The 16,994-nt window shown below is 43.4% G+C and overlaps 1 protein-coding gene across 4 annotated transcripts in view; it reads right to left on the reverse strand.

Annotated features, from left to right (window-relative positions):
• Nucleotides 1-16,994, reverse strand: part of CRYBG1 (crystallin beta-gamma domain containing 1) — a 479,364-nt gene that overhangs the window by 11,022 nt on the left and 451,348 nt on the right. For all 4 annotated transcript variants that reach the window (XM_029595327.1, XM_029595329.1, XM_029595328.1 and 1 more), the window contains 3 exons: nucleotides 15,259-15,382; nucleotides 14,316-14,474; nucleotides 7,090-7,252 (listed from right to left, as the gene is read on the reverse strand). In XM_029595327.1, the coding sequence (XP_029451187.1) occupies nucleotides 7,090-7,252; nucleotides 14,316-14,474; nucleotides 15,259-15,382 (446 nt within the window). The remainder of the gene's footprint in view (nucleotides 1-7,089; nucleotides 7,253-14,315; nucleotides 14,475-15,258; nucleotides 15,383-16,994) is intronic.

The following is a 16,994-nucleotide window of genomic DNA, read 5'->3' on the forward strand; positions in this document are numbered from 1 at the left end:
TCTCCTCCCCTGCCCCCTGTGCTTTGGTGAGGGGAAGAAGGGGGAGCTGGGGCAGTCACTGCATGGTTCTTTTAAATTTTAAACATTTCGGGAGTGTCAAGACCGCCTCGACTGGTGGCCCCAGGTTGAGACAGTGGTCAGCACTGACCCCTGCTCAACCTCCCTGTTTAGCTGCGACATTTATTTTCGGACCAATGGTCTTTTAAGGAGATGGCAGTTTCCTGAGGTTGGGGTCATCATCGCATTAAAAAGCTGCTCACTGTGTTCTTTTGTGCCACGGCGTTTGGCTGCAACACACAAAAACGCGCCATACAGACTCAATGCTTTTTTGGGCGAGGGGGGGGGGAGGCATTTGTCACAGCGACACCCCTTGCCGCGATAGTGGGACCCCTCCTGCCAAAAAACATCGTGGCTTGATGCATCTAGGGGTAAGAATGGTGAAAGAAGTTGGTATTTATTTTCTTCATGTTTTTTTTTGTAGCATTGAAAAGTAGTTTTGTGATGGTTGCTGAGGCAGTGAGTTAATTAATTTAAGGAAGTTAGAGAAGAAAAAATTGGATTTGAGAAAAATTTCTGAGGAGACAGAGAACACGTCCATGCAAGTACTCAGACAAAATATGACTTAGGAGGCTCTAAGGCAACACCCATGCAAGCATTCTCAGTACAGCTTAAAGCTTTACCATTCTGAAGAGACGAGTCCATAGTCACCCATATGTAATGTTCTCTTTACAGATACAAGGAAATGTTTCCATGATTGGCAGAGTTCATGCCTGGAAATGTACTTTTAATTAAATTGAACAATTTAAAAGCTTAAACTGAACTAGCCAAGTTTAGAAAAAGATCTGGTCAATAGAAAATGTTTCCTCTGCCAAGTCCCTAAATTTAAGTGCCTAAAAAAAAAGAAAGTCAGAGAGAGAGGCTGACTCTGTTAGGGAGACAATCTGACACTCTATATATCTCCCACTGTAAGAGGGGTATTTATTTTATTTATTTAAAAATATTTGTATACCGCCTATACAATGGGTATTAGGTCTAAGCGGTTTACACAATAAAAACATATATAATTAATTATAAAATTAAAAAGAGAAAAAAACCAGTCACATATTTAGAGAAAAAATATAAACAGTTAAAAATTAAAAGAATAAAAACATACTTAAGAGACATGGAAGAGTAAAATTGATAAAAGATCAAAGATGTATCTTACTAAATGCTAAGGTACATAAGTGGGTTTTGAGTGATTTTTAAAATGTTTTAATGGAGGGAATAAAACGGATGTTTTATGGAAGTGAATTCCATAATGTGGGGCCTGAGACTGAGAAAGCTCAATTTCGAGTGATGTCTAGTCTACTCGATTATGAGTAATGTCTAGTCTACTTTCAACTCAGGGTGGGTTGGGGGGGGGGATGATGTTACATTGGTCTGCTAGGGTGCAAGGGTATCTAGACCAGTGGTTCTCAACCCTGTCCTGGGGACCCCCCAGCCAGTCAGGTTTTCAAGATATCCACAATGAATATGCATGAAAGAACATTTGCATGCACTGCCTCCATAACATGCAAATTTTCTCTCATTTATTTTATTTATTTATTTATTGGTTTTTATATACTGCCGCTCATCAAAGATATCACGTCGGTGTACATAGAACAAAAATACGCAGTTGCGTGTACATATAACAGAATAATAATAGCTGAATTCAACAATAAATTAAAACAGTAAAATACAATATAAAGAAAGAACAACTTATTTAACGGAATATTAGATAGTAATATAGAGTAAAATAAATGTGATTGCATAAATGAATCTAGTATTAAGGCTAAAAAACTAGGGGTATGGGAGGGGTGGGGAGCAAAATGGAACAGGAGCAAAAAAGGGGAGCAAAATGGAACAGGAAGGGAAGAGAAAGGGTAAGGAAGGAAAGGGTTATATACATATGTACAAAGGGCAAAATCAATGGTTATGAGGGAGTAACAATAGTACTAGAATGACTAGAAGAGGAGGGCATAGTTAAATTAAAGGTGAGAGAAAAAGTGTAGAGATAAGATGAAAGATTGGCAGACTAAGAAAAGGGAGTAATAGGAGTTAAGAGAGATCATGAAAGTTAGAAACATATTAGAAACAGGAGAGTTAAGGGGAACACGGAAAAATCAAGTGTAGGCTTTAGTAAAAAGCCATGTCTTGAGCTTTTGCTTGAATGTCTTGGAGGACAGTTCAAGGCGTAGGTCAGTGGGCATAGTATTCCATAGTGTAGGGCCAGCTATGGAAATGGCACGAGCTTTGGTGGATGCATATTTAAATAGTTTAGGTAATGGGGTTTGTAGAGTAGCAATATAGGGATTTCTAATAGGCCTATTAGAATTATTGAATTGAAAGGTGTTGGAGGGCCAATTCATTTCTGGGTTGTGGAGGGCTTTGTGAATGAGTGATAATATCTTGTATTGTATACGGTAGTGGACAGGGAGCCAGTGTAATTTCTTAAGTATGGGAGTAATGTGTTCCCTTGTAGGTGTATTCGTGAGAATGCGAGCTGTCGTATTTTGTAGGATTTGTAGTGGGTTTATGGAATTTTTAGGCAGACCTAATAGTAACGCGTTACAATAGTCAATTTTCGAAAAGACCATAGATTGTAACACAGTACGAAAGTCAGAGAAGTGAAGTAGTGGTTTAATTTTTTTGAGTGTGTGGATCTTAAAGAAACACTCCTAAGAGTGGAATTAATAAATTTTTTGAGGGACATTTGATCATCTAATAGTACTCCAAGATCTCGGACTTGTTGAGAAAATTGTGTGTGTGGTGGAATAGTATGTAGTAGGGGAGTAGCATGTAGGGGGGTAGGAGGTGAGATAACCATGAGTTCCGTTTTTGTGGAGTTAAGGGCAAGCTGGATGGAGTTTAAGAGGTTGTTAATTGAAGTGAGTGTGGATTGCCAGATTTCTAAAGTTTTTGGAATGGAGTCTGTAATGGGAATAAGAATTTGTACATCATCAGCGTACAAAAAGTGCGGTAACTTAAGGTTTGAGAGGAGTTGGCAGAGGGGTAGTAGGTAGACATTAAATAGGGTGGATGATAGTGAGGAGCCTTGGGGGACTCCCTGCGCAATGAGGATTTAATAACATAACATAACATAACATATCCATAACATGCAAATTTTCTCTCATACATATTCATTGTGGATATCCTGAAAACCCGACTGGCTGGGGGGGTCCCCAGGACAGGGATGAGAACCACTGATCTAGACCCTTGTAACACAGCCCCCCCTCAAACCCACCCTGAGTTAAGAACATAAGACGTTGCCATACTGGGTCAGACCAAGGGTCCATCAAGCCCAGCATCCTGTTTCCAACAGTGGCCAATTCAGGTTACAAGTACACTTGCATTCTTCCTTTTTCCTCATATGCTTTGGAAATACGTCGTTCAATTTTGAGAAATTGGCACGTCTTAAAATTACAGGAGATTTTCAAAATACCGCCTCGAATTACTTTTTCCCGGGCGACCAATTTAAGACATGCTCTGGTGAGGTCTGACAGTTCCCATTGATTCCACACGATCAGAACATCCTACTGGCTCACATCAACCATGTCAAAATTGTTCAGTTTGCGGTTCATCAATGAGCATTCAGCACAGCTTTACTGTAAATTCAGGGTATAAAGTTTTTTTTAAAACACACCACGACTTGTAATTCCTCTATGGTTGTTTACCTGATACAATGTCCATGTCAGCTCATTTATATCGGGAAAACCAAAAGAACACTTAAAACTAGAATGACTGAACATCGATCCAACATTAAAAATAAAAGAGAAGATGAACCCCTTGTGACACATTGCACTGAATTTGGACATTCTTTTTCGGATTTACTTTTTTGTGCAATAGATTATGTTCCTTTACATTGGCGTGGGGGCGATCGTGAACGCTTGCTTTTACAGTCTGAACAGCGTTGGATATTTCGTTTGAACACAGTCACTCCTATGGGACTTAATGCTGAATTAGACTTACATTAATTTCTCGGATAGTTTTAAAAAAAACTTGTGTGTTACCACTGTCTATCTTGATAGGATTACGTAAGAAGACATGTCATGAATAACTGGCGTAATTATTGACTTCATGCGACTGCTGAACATTTAAAGAGACGCCAGACTCGGTTTCAATCCCTCCTCTCTGCTCCGGTTACAAATGCTGAGACGCGATGTCCTAACGAATGGGTAGCTTAGCTTGCTCAAATTGAAGATAAGTACTGATTTCCTTACCTTCTATGCGACAATATTTTATAAATGCTTCATTTATCGTTATTACAGGATAAAGACTCTAGAGTAGATGTCTTTCATATGCCCATGACGAAGCTTAAGGGTGAAACACTGGCCGTGTTGGGCTACTATATGTCAAAATGAAATTCATTAAGAGTCTGCCTTAGACTGATGGAGGACTATTTTTAAGAAAAAGAAAAATTCTAACAAAAAATATTTTTGAATAAAATAAAACTTTAAGAAGGTGAATGATCGAGAAGACCAATTAGTGTCTTGGTGAAAGTCACATAACGTCAGGCTTGCTGACACCTTCTATAGCTATTATCATAAAATTTAATTTGGTTCCACCTTGATATTGACAGATTTCAATTACCCCAATATTGACTGGGTAAATGTAACATCAGGACATGCTAGACAGAGATAAAGTTCCTGGATGGAATAAATGATAAATGACAGTTTTATGGAACAACTGGTTCAGGAACAGACGAGAGAAGGAGCAATTTTAAATCTAATTCCCAGTGGAGCACAGGATTTGGTGAGATAGAGGTAATAGTGGTGGGGCCGCTTGGCAATAGTGATCATAATATGATCAAATGTGAATTAATGACTGGAAGGGGGACAGTAACCAAATCCACGGCTCTACTGTTAAACTTTCAAAAGGGAAATGTTGATAAAATGAGAAAAATAGAAAAAAACTGAAAGGAGCAGCTACAAAGGTAAAAAGTGTGGAAGAGGCATGGACATTGTTAAAAAATACCATCCTAGAAGCACAGTCCAGACGTATTCCACACATTAAGAAAGGTTGAAGGAAGGCAAAATGATTACCAGCATGGTTAAAAGGTGAGGTGAAAGAGGCTATTTTAGCCAAAAGATCTTCATTCAAAAATTGGAAGAAGGATCCAACAGATCCTTATAGTTACCGAGTTACCTTTCTGCTTCTGGCTGCTTCTTCTTCCTAGTTCCATTACCCTTGTTTTATTGTAACTTTTTGCCTCTTCTTCTATGTTAAGGTTAATGTTATTATCCCCGGTTCCTTGTAAACCGATATGATATGATCTGTATCATGAATGTCGGTATAAAAAAGTACTAAATAAAAAAAAAAAAATAGGATAAAGCATAAGCGTTGGCAAGTTAAATGTAAGACATTGATGACAGGCTAGGAGAGAATTTGAAAAGAAGTTGGCTGTAGAGGCAAAAACTCACAGTAAAAACTTTTAAAAATATATCCAAAGCAGAAAGCCTGCAAGGGTGTCAGTTGGACCGTTAGATGATCGAGGGGTTGTACCTGAAGACGAGAGGGTGGCTAATGTAACCCAATATTTGAAAAGGGCTCCAAGGGCGATCCGGGAAACTACAGACCATTTAGCCTGACGTCAGTGCCAGGAAAAATAGTGGAAAGTGTTCTAAAGATCAAAATCACAGAACATATAGAAAGACATGGTTTAATGGAAAAAAGTCAAGATGGTTTTACCCAAGGCAAGTCTTGCCTCACAAATCAGATTCACTATTTCAAGGGGTTAATAAACATGTAGATAAAGGTGAACCGGTAGATGTAGTGTATTTCGATTTTCAGAAGCATCTGACAAAGTTCCTCATGAGAGGCTTCTACGAAAAGTAAAAGTCATGGGATAGGTGGAGATGTCCTTTCGTGGATTGCAAACTGGCTAAAAGACAGGAAACAGAGAGTAGGATTAAATGGACAATTTCCTCAATGGAAGGGAGTGGGCAGTGGAGTGCCTCAGGGATCCGTATTGGGACACGTGCTTTTCAATATATTTATAAATGATCTGGAAAGGAATACGACGAGTGAGGTAATCAAATTTGCAGATGATAAAAAATTATTCAGAGCAGTTAAATCACAAGCGGATTGTGATAAGTTGCAGGAGGACCTTGTGAGACTGGAAAATTGGGCATCCAAAATGGCAGATGAAATTTAATGTGGATAAGTGCAAGGTGATGCATATAGGGAAAAATAACCCGTTCTATAGTTACTTGATGTTAGGTTCCATATTAGGAGCTACCACCCAGAAAAGAAATATAGGTGTCATAGTGGATTATAATTTGAAATCGTTGGCTCAGTGTGCTGTGGCAGTCAAAAAAGCAAACAGAATGTTGGGAATTATTAGAAAGGGAATAGTGAATAAAACAGAAAATGTCATAATGCCTCTGTATCGCTCCATGGTGAGACCGCACCTTGAATACTGTGTACAATTCTGGTCGCCACATCTCAAAAAAGATATAGTTGCGGTGCAGAAGGTACAGAGAAGGGCGATCAAAATGATAAAGGGGATGGAACAGCTACCCTAGGAGGAAAGACTAAAGAGGTTAGGACTGTTCAGTTTGGAGAAGAGACGGCTGAGGGGGGATATGATAGAGGTGTTTAAAATCATGAGAGGTCTAGAACGGGTAAATGTGAATTGGTTATTTACTCTTTCGGATAACAGTAGGGGGCACTCCATGAAGTTAGCATGTAGCAGATTTAAAACTAATCGGAGAAGTTCTTTTTCTCTCAAAGCACAAATAAACTCTGGAATTTGTTGTCAGGGGATGCGGTTAGTGCAGTTAGTGTAGCTGGGTTTAAAAATGGTTTGGATAAGTTCTTGGAGAAGTCCATTACCTGCTATTAATCAAGCTGACTTAGAAAATAGCCACTGCTATTACTAGCATCAGTAGAACTTAGTTTTTTGGTACTTGCCAGGTACTTGTAGCCTGGATTGGCCACTGTTGGAAACAGGATGCTGGGCTTGATGGACCCTTGGTCTGACCCAGTATGGCAATTTTTTATGTTCTTAATAACATTAACCCAGCTAGCCTGTGTTTGCAGCTCTTTTCAACACCTTTTCCAGAGTCTTACCTTTGACGTCTAACACTAGATTGGGTTTGAGTCGGCTGTAGATTTTGTTGTCAGGACTAATGCTCCAGCACTGGCTCTCACTGTTCTGCTCCAGGGACAGACCAAGCTTAGAGCCTACAGTAACGAGGCTCCCCAAGGCATCCAGGCAGCATTCTTCTGCTATCTGTCATCCAAGGAGAGGGGAAAATAGGATCAACATATGGCAGTGTTGTAATGCACACATCAGGGCTTCCGTGAGCATATACACATTATAGTATGCATGCAGATAAAATACAATGACTCTACATTTATTCACAAGAACTTCCTAGGGTAACGCTGGGGTCTAAAATAGACCCCAACACAACAAGTCAGGCCACTCAGAGTCATGGTTATCTTGACACTTAAGGCTCTGCCCCCTTTTGCACTGTCATCATATCACAAATGGATTTCTGTGGTGAAACCTCATCTGGGATATTCTATCCAATTCTGGAGGCCATACCACCAAAAGGATAAAGAGTATGTTCCAAAACCTTGGTGAGATGAGATGAGATCTAAATATATATATATATATATATAACCTAGAGGAGAGGGCAGAGATATGAAATACATTCAAATACCTCAAAGGTATAAAGAATGCACAAGAGACAAATCTTTTTTAATGAAAAGGAAACTAGCACAAGAGGTTATGGTACAAGGCTCAAGGGAGGCATACTCAGGAACAACATTGAGAAATTACTACTTACCTGATAATTTCCTTTTCTTTAGGAAGTCAGATGAATCCAGAACAAAGGAAAATTGGTTCTTACCTGCTAATTTTCGTTCCTGTAGTACCACGGATCAGTCCAGACTCCTGGGTTTTGCCTCCCCTTCACAGCAGATGGAGACAGAGAAATTTTAACGGACTCCGTCCTATACCCCTGAGGTGCCACCTAGAGTCTGTCAGTATTACGCTGTACCCAAGCAGAAAGATTAAAGCATAACTTCCACATAAACAACCTCCAATGAACGAAACATGCCCATACTCTTTCCCTGAAAAGGGGGGCATTCGGTAAACTTGCAGAAATGTGACTAACTACCAGCCGAGCGAACTCTCCATTTTCCCATGGACGGGACTCTGGACTGATCCGTGGTACTACAGGAACGAAAATTATCAGGTACAAACCAATTTTCCTTTCCCTGTACGTACCCGGATCAGTCCAGACTCCGGGGATGTACCAAAGCTTCCCTAACCAGGGTGGGACAGAGAGTCCCGCTCGGATCACACTGGCCCTGAAGGAACCAGGCTCTGGGGCCTGGACATCAAGGCGGTAAAGGCTAGCAAACGTGTGTGTAGATTTCCATGTAGCTGCCCGACAAATCTGCAGCAACACCTGCTGACATTCCGCCCGCGAGGCCGCTTGCGATCGAGTAGAATGAGCCCTGAGACAGACCGGAATCAGCCGGCCCTGGACCAGATATGCCGAAGTAATAGCTTCCTTTAGCCAGCATGCAATAGTGGCCCTTGAAGCTTTATGACCCCTCCTGGGACCACTCCACAGGACAAACAGATGGTCCGAGAGACAGAAACAGTTCGTGACCTCCAAGGAGACATCAACACCTGTTTGACGTCCAACTTTCTTAAATCCCTAGACTCGGAAGTAGAAGGATCCAGGCACGCAAAGGAAGGGAGCTCCACCGACTGATTCAAATGAAAAGAGGACACCACTTTCGGGAGAAAGGAGGGAACTGTTCGCAAGGAAACTCCTTCCTCAGAAATCCTTAAGAAGGGCTCCCTACAAGATAAAGCCTGTAGCTCCGATACACACCGTGCTGAAACGATAGCCACGAGGAAAACAACCTTCAAAGTCAGATTTTTCAGGGTCACTCACTTCAACGGCTCGAAAGGTGCATTACAAAGGGCACAGAGGACCAGGATGAGGTTCCACGAGGGATAGGGGTTCCGAACTGGAGGACACAGATGTTTAACCCCACGCAGAAAACGAGCCACATCCGGATGAGATACTAGAGCTACGCCTTGCACTTTTCCCCGAAAACAACCAAGGGCTGCCACCTTAACTCGTAGAGAATTAAAGGCCAATCCTTTAGCTAGACCTGCCTGCAAAAAGGCCAGAACATCTGCAATGGTAGCCCTGGCCGGCTCCACCGTGTAGTCCAGGCACCAGGCCTCGAAAACACCCCAAACTCTGATGTACGCTATGGAGGTAGAAGTCTTATGGGACTGCAAAAGCATGGTAATCACCGCCTCCAAGTAACCCTTGTTTCTTAATCTCCGCCTTTCAAAAGCCATGCCGCTAGACAAAAGCAATCTGCCTCTCTGAAACAAAAGGGGCCTTGTTGCACAAGACTTGGAGATGGACAAAATCTCAGCGGACCATTCGCTGCTAGATTCAGGAGGTCTGCAAACCACGGGCGTCTTGGCCACTGCGGCACCACGAGTATCACCTTGCCTGAATGAACCTCAATGCAGCGTAGAACCTTGCCAACCAATGGCCACGGCGGAAAGCTGTACAACAGAATGTCCTTTGGCCAGGGAAGGACCAGAGCGTCTACACCTTCTGCCCCTGGCAGACTAAAGAATCGAGGAGCCTTGGCACTGCGGTACATCGCCATCAGGTCCATGGCAGGCCTGGACCAGTGGTTGCACAGGAGATGAAAGGCCTCTTTGGAGAGGTCCCACTCTCCCAGATCCAATGGTGGCAGCTGAGAAAATCGGCCTGCACATTATCCACTCCGGCAATGTGAGAGGCTGCTATCCTGTAAAGGTGGTGTTCCACTCAGCTGATTAAAAGCTGAGCTTCTGTCACCACCGGTAGACTCCAGGTTCCGCCCTGACGACTGATGTAAGCCACCGTCATCGCATTGTTGGAGAGTACTCTCACTGATCTCCCCTCTACTAAGGGAAGGAGGGCCTGCAGCGCTAACCGAACCGCTCTGGTCTCCAAGCGACTGATCGACCAAGAGGACTCTATTCTTATCCATTGTCCCTGTACCGCCGTCCCCCAACAAATAGCTCCCCATCCGGAGAGGCTGGCATCTGTGGTCACCACTATCCAGGAGGGAATTTCCAAATCCACACCCCGACTCAAATTGTGTGGAGAAAGCCACCAAAGAAGACTGGAACGCGCAGAGTCCGTCAGTGGTAGGAGAAGATGAAACTGCTCGGAGAGCGGATTCCACTGGGAGAGCAAGGCTGACTGAAGAGGACGCATATGCGCAAAGACCCATGGCACCAGGTCGAGAGTGGAAGCCATCGAACCCAGAACCTGCAAATAATCCCAGACTCTAGGACGAGGCATGGATCGCAAGGACTCCACCTGAGTGAGAAGCTTGGACAGTCTCTCCTCGGTAAGAAAAACCTTTCCCAAAATTGTGTCGAACCGAGCACCCAGAAACTCCAAGGACTGGGAGGGAACCAGGTGACTTGTCAGGGTTGACCACCCAACCCAACGAGCTCAACATCTGTAGCACCCTCTGAACCGCTGCCCTGCAAAGGTGTTCTGACTGCTCGAATCAGCCAATCGTCCAGATAGGGATGTACCAGTGTCCCCTCCTTTCGCAGGGCCCCTGCCACAACCACTATCACCTTGGTGAACACTCTGGGTGCCGTTGCCAGACTGAACGGTAATGTGCAAAATTGAAAATGATGACAAGAGTATTGCGAACCGCAGATACTTCTGATGATCCGGGCAGATAGGTATGTGCAAGTAAGCTTCTGTCAGGTCCAGAGACGCCAGGAATTCTCCCTTGTGAACAGACGCTATCACCAAGCGAAGAGTTTCCATCCGAAACTGAGGTACCTTTAGAGTTCGATTGACCCTCTTTAAGTCTAGGATGGGTCGGAAAGTGCCCTCCTTCTTGGGCACCATGAAGTAGATGGAGTAGCGCCATCGCCTGAGCTCTCCTGTGGGTACCGGAATTATGGCGCCCAGGTCCTATAAGCGCCGTAGAGTGTCTTGTACCGCCCGGCGTTTTTGGTGGTATGCGCATGGGGAAACCATGTAGCGCTAGTCAATCAGCTGAGCAAAATCTAAAGCGAAGCCGTGTTCTATTATACTTAGGACCCATCAATAACCAAAACATTAACCGACATCGTGAACCTATCCCTCACAGAGGGAAACTACCCCGACTGCCTAAAATCAGCAATTATCAAACCCATACTGAAAAAGACCAACCTTGATCCAGAAAACCCACTAAACTACCGACCCATATCAAACCTACCATTCATTGCCAAAATTATTGAAAAAATCGTCCACTCACAACTCAATGACTACTTGGAAAGGAACAACATCCTACTTACCATCAATTCGGCTTCAGGAAACAACTAAACACTGAATCACTACCTCCTGTCACTAAACGACACCGTGCTCAAAGGATTTGACAATGGACACAGCTACCTTCTAGTCCTACTAGACCTATCAGCAGCCTTCGACACGGTAAACCATTCAATACTGATTGACCGTCTATCTGAAATTGGTGTAAATGAAAAAACCCTTCAATGGTTCTCATCCTATCACAAAGGACCTACCAGGTGTCAATCAACGACACCCTCTCAAAGAAAATAAACCTTGACACTGGAGTTCCCCAAGGCTCCGCACTATCGGCAACACTCTTCAACATTTATCTTCTCCCGATATGCCTCTTCATCTCAAACTTTAAACTGACTCACTTCATATATGCTGAAGACATCCAAATACTTATCCCAATACACAACTCTCTGGAAGACACCTACAAAAAAACAGCCAATTACCTCACCAAAATAAAGCAACTACTAACCAACATGAGACTTATCCTAAACATTGATAAGACAAAAATAATCATGCTGGATAGAAAGAACAACCCTACGCACATACCACCACTCAACATAATGAATCAAAAGACTGCAATCTCCCCTGTCACCCATGCCCGCAACCTAGGAGTCATAATCGACAAGGTACTATCCTTCAAGAACCACATCTCCGCTAAAATCAAAGATGGATATTACAAACTCCTAACCCTACGACATCTAAAACCTTTCCTTTCCCCCCAACAACTTCAGAACAGTCCTCCAACTACTCATCTTCTCCAGCCTGGATTACTGCAACTCCTTGCTATTCAACTTAACTCTCACCACCATCCGACCTCTTCAAATCCTTCAAAACACAGCCGTCAGAATACTCACAGGAACGAAAAAATATGATCACATTACTCCAACTCTCATTTTACTACACTGGCTCCCAATAAAGTACAGGATAGACTACAAAATACTATCCATAATACACAAAATAATTTATGAAAAACAAACAAACTGGCTAAGTACATCCATAAAACTCCACTCACCAAACAAAAATCTCCGTTCAGCTAACAAAGGTCTATTAAAAATTCCACCTGCTCGCCACAAACAACTTACCTCAACTTGGAAGACAGCCATTTCCCTAGTAAGCCCCGAACTCTGGAACACTCTCTCAACCGAACTGAGAACACAGCAAAATTTAAAAACCTTCAAAAAAGAACTAAAAACTTGGATGTTCACCAAAGCCTACCAAAACACCCAATGACTCTGTGCTACAAATTCCATACCTACCGGCCCATATAAACATGCAGAACCAATACAAAGCACGTAATTTAACCTGTACAGTTTAACAACCGAACTATGCTTAGAACGACTACGATAACAATGTTAACAAGCATGTGAATTTCTGAACACTCTGTTAAACATCGATACTTTGTAAACCGTTGTGATGGCGAAACCGAACGACGGTATATAAAACTCGATAAATAAATAAAGAATAGTATCAGGAAACACTTTTTCACAAAAAAAGCAATGGATACTTGAAACCATACTGGAATTCAAAAAACTGAGTACAGATGATCTTCAGTGGTGAAGCTGTGAGTAAAAGTTGGATATCTAGTAAGGTCTTTGGTGCTGTAGCAGGTATGGAAACTGGGCCTGCTTTTCATAACATACTGTCATAATCTATGTAACACTTAGATAACCTGATTTTATAGTGCGGGACTCAGTTTCTGTTCATGTTTCATCCCAATAAAAATTATTTTGGAAAAAAAAAAGAATTAGTTATCACACCCCCATACATAAATTTCTATGATTTCAAGAGTCCCACATGGCTGCTAGAACATTATATTAGGAAAGTCAACAACAATAGCAGTGCCAGGATGTGGAAATGTGATTCAGTACTCACCAAGGGCTTGATTTACTAAGGTTTACTTTTACCCATTCTCTCTCTATCGGGCCGATACAGTACAGTGCGCTCCGACGGAGCACACTGTTAACCCGCCATTGGACGCGCGTTTTCGACGAGCTAGCGTTACCCCTTATTCAGTAAGGGGCCGAAAACGCGCGTCCAATCCCCTGAACCTAATAGCGCCCGCAATATGCAAATGCATGTTGATGGCCCTATTAGGTATTCCTGCGCGATTCAGAAAACAAAATGTGCAGCCAAGCCGCACATTTTGCTTTCAGAAATTAGCACCTACCCAAAGGTAAGCACTAATTTCTTCGGGCACCGGGAAAGTGCTCAGAAAAGCAGTATAAACTGCTTTTCTGTGCACCCTCCGACTTAATATCATGGCGATATTAAATCGGAGGTCCCGAAAGTTTCAAAAGTAAAAAAAAGTAAAAATAAAAAAATATGAAGTCGGCCTGCGGCTGTTGGGTCGAAAACTGTACGCTCAATTTTGCTGGCGTCCGGTTTCCAAGCCCGTGGCTGTCAGCGGGCTCGAGAACAGATGCCGGCAAAATTGAGCGTCGGCTGTCAAACCCGCTGACAGCCGCTGCTCCGGTCCAAAAGGAGGCGCTAGGGACGCGCTAGTGTCCCCAGCGCCTCCTTTTGCCTGTTTTTACCGCTGGGCCTCATTTGAATAGAGAATCGCGCGCACAGGAGAGTGGCCTGTGCGCGTGCCGGGAGAGCGGGCAAACGCCCGCTCTCCCGCGGACTTTACTGTATCGGCCCGTATGGGAACATAAATCTTAGTAAATCAGGCCCTAAATCAGAACTGTACTGTTCACACATCCGTCCTCTGTGACAGAGGAGGAGAGTACTTTTGGCAAGTTGACTTTAATAAAGGGTAGGCAACCTGATGCAGTCAAGTCAGAGAGAAAAACAACATTAAAGTTGTCTCTAGAAGTATAGGAAGGACAGTGGAATTAAGACACACAAACACAACATGGAACAGCAGCAGTACCAAAACACCGTGCTATCATCACACTGCTGCTACTAGTTCAAAAGAAGTCACCTCATATGAAGACTCACCCGGCACTTGATAAATCCGTCTTGATACAGCCAAATCTGCTCTTCTGCTCCCATCTCCTCTGTGACCTGGATCCTGAGGAGTTTTAGTTCTTCCAGGCTTCCCGCACAGGACATGAACATTCCCGTTGCCTGGTTTCGGATCCTGAAGTATGGACGTTTCTACAGAAACCCGAAGGTAGAAAGTTACCTTACCACCGTGGTGTTTATTCCCTAGAACATGAACTTCTACTCAAAGCCTTCATTTCACATCATAGCTGAATTCTCAGCACAGCTCCAGTGACATGAGATCCTTCCTTCCCAGGTTACTAGCATTTGAGTTTGCAAGTTTCAGAATTGAACTCAGGAATTGGAGCGAAAAGGGAGGGGGGGGATCTCTGGGACAGGTGGAAAGAGGGAAGAGATCTTGAGTCGGGAACAGGTATGGAGCAATCACAGAGACAGGGGAGGCGTGGAAGGGAAGGCGGCACATCCCTTTCCCATGCTGTCCACTTCTCACACATTCCCTCTGTCACCTTGCCCTCTCACTTCACCCCCATCAATCCCCCAACACCACCAATAGGAAGAAAGTGGTGCCTCAGGCTGTATCTTCCTTCTCTGTTGCTGCCCAGAGTCAGAATCACAGCTTAATCATGCAGCACACTGTAGCACTGCATGAGTCAAACTAGCAAGAGGACATGGGGGTCAGTGCATGGGGTGAAAGGGAGGGGATTGACATGCAAGATAAGATATGAAAAATGGGGGAGCTTCCTCCTAGTGTGCCCAGCATCCCAATTTTACACCCTTCTGCAGGGAACACCAAATCTGTACAAAGGCCAAATCTTGCAGCTTTTGCTGTGGCACCACAGGAAACCAAGTACTGTGTCTATAATATTTAGCTGATTAAGGAAGAATCTGCTGGCTGGGCCTATTACTCCCTCAGGAGAGGAAGCCTGACCATCCTTACCTGAATCAAAGGCCGCAGGGAGCCAATGCTCTGCCAGCCACTCGCCGTATGCCACTGAGGTATGTGGCTAGGGAAGAGTAGCTTCTGGCGACCTCTATAATGGCTATATTCATAGGCAATCCATCTGGAGACAAGATACAAACAATGACTGACTTCAGTTTTCCCAAACGTTAAGTGGGGCATACAGAGAGTTTCATTAATGTGAATAAAAACTATTATTCTGAACAGAATAATGATTGGACAAATGAGTCACAACCATTCCATCAAGAACCACAAGGTGAAATAACTTCTTACCTGATAATTTTCTTTCCTCTACGATGGGCAGGCCAGTCCATACAATTGAATTATGCAATCCAACCAGCAGATGGAGAGGGAGCTAAACTGACTCGCTGATATTACTCTTATGTGGCACTGCACAGACATCAGCGTGCCAGTATTCCTGGAAAAGCTAACTGTGGACAACCGAACAACGCTTAAACTGTAATAACCAATATTTTCAGATCCCAATTTCTCTGTCTATTCCTGGGTTTTTTTGTTTTTGATTTTTTTTTTTTTTTTTACTTCCAGGAGACCAAAATGCACTGGGCTCAATAAAGGAAACTCAAGAACAGCAGCAGAAAACAGAAAGTCTGCTCTTACCCAGATTTCCATGGATCTGGATACTTCTGATTGCCCTATTACCTCCGCTGTTATTAATGTTTCGGAGACAGAACAAAGCACTTGACCAATACCACAGGCAACCCCAGGTGGGAATGTGGATGGGCCTGCTCGTCCTAGAGGAAAGGAAATTACCAGGTAAGAAGTCATTTCACCTTCCTCGTTGTCTGGGCAGACTAGTCTACACACATGGAATGTACCAAAGCTATTCCCTAGAAGGGTGGGAGTTATCCCATGCTCTCCTCAAGACTGCCCTTGCAAAGGATGTGTCTCCCTGCGCCTGAACATCCAATTGATAATGCTTAGAGAAGGTATGCAAAGAGGACCAGGTCACTGCTTTACAGATCTCTGACAGAGACAACAACTGCAACACTTCCCAGGACACCATCTGAGCTCTAGTTGAATGACCGCTAATTTGCTTGGGCAATGGCTTGCCTGCTGCCACACAGACTGCCATTAACACTTCTTTAATCCAGTGAGCTACTATGGCCCACGATGCTGTTTCCCCTTTCCTAACTCCACCATAAAGGAATAATAATCAGTTGTCCTCAAGAGGTTAGTAACCTTAAGATACCGTAACAAAGTCTCCTTACATCCACGGAGTGCAGGATACGATACTTTGCTCATCCTGAGACCTGTCCAATGACGGTAAAGAAAGTCCAAAACCACCTTTAGTACAGATTAGACTGTGCGTTCCGCACAGTCTAATCTGTACTGTGTCCTGGGTAATCAACAAGAACGGTTTTCGACATGAAAGTGCCTGCAACTCTGAAACCCTTCTTGCCGAGCAAATCGTGACCAGGAACACCATCTTCAAGGTTAGTAAATGCAAGGAAAGTTGTCAAAGGGGATGAAAAGTTGGACCCGACAAAAAGGACAAGACCAAATTCAGGTCCCAGAGTGGAACTGGAATGTGTAACGGTAGTTGAATGTGTTTAACTTCTCTCATAAACCTTGCCATGACTGCATACGACGAGAGGAGTTTGTCTTGGACAGACCCTCTATAACAAGACAAAGCAGCCACCTAAACTTTGAGCATTTTGAGAGCCAACCCTTTTACCAGGCCTTCCTGTACAAAG

This window comes from Rhinatrema bivittatum, chromosome 3 (assembly GCF_901001135.1).
Source record: "Rhinatrema bivittatum chromosome 3, aRhiBiv1.1, whole genome shotgun sequence".
Taxonomy (NCBI): domain Eukaryota; kingdom Metazoa; phylum Chordata; class Amphibia; order Gymnophiona; family Rhinatrematidae; genus Rhinatrema; species Rhinatrema bivittatum.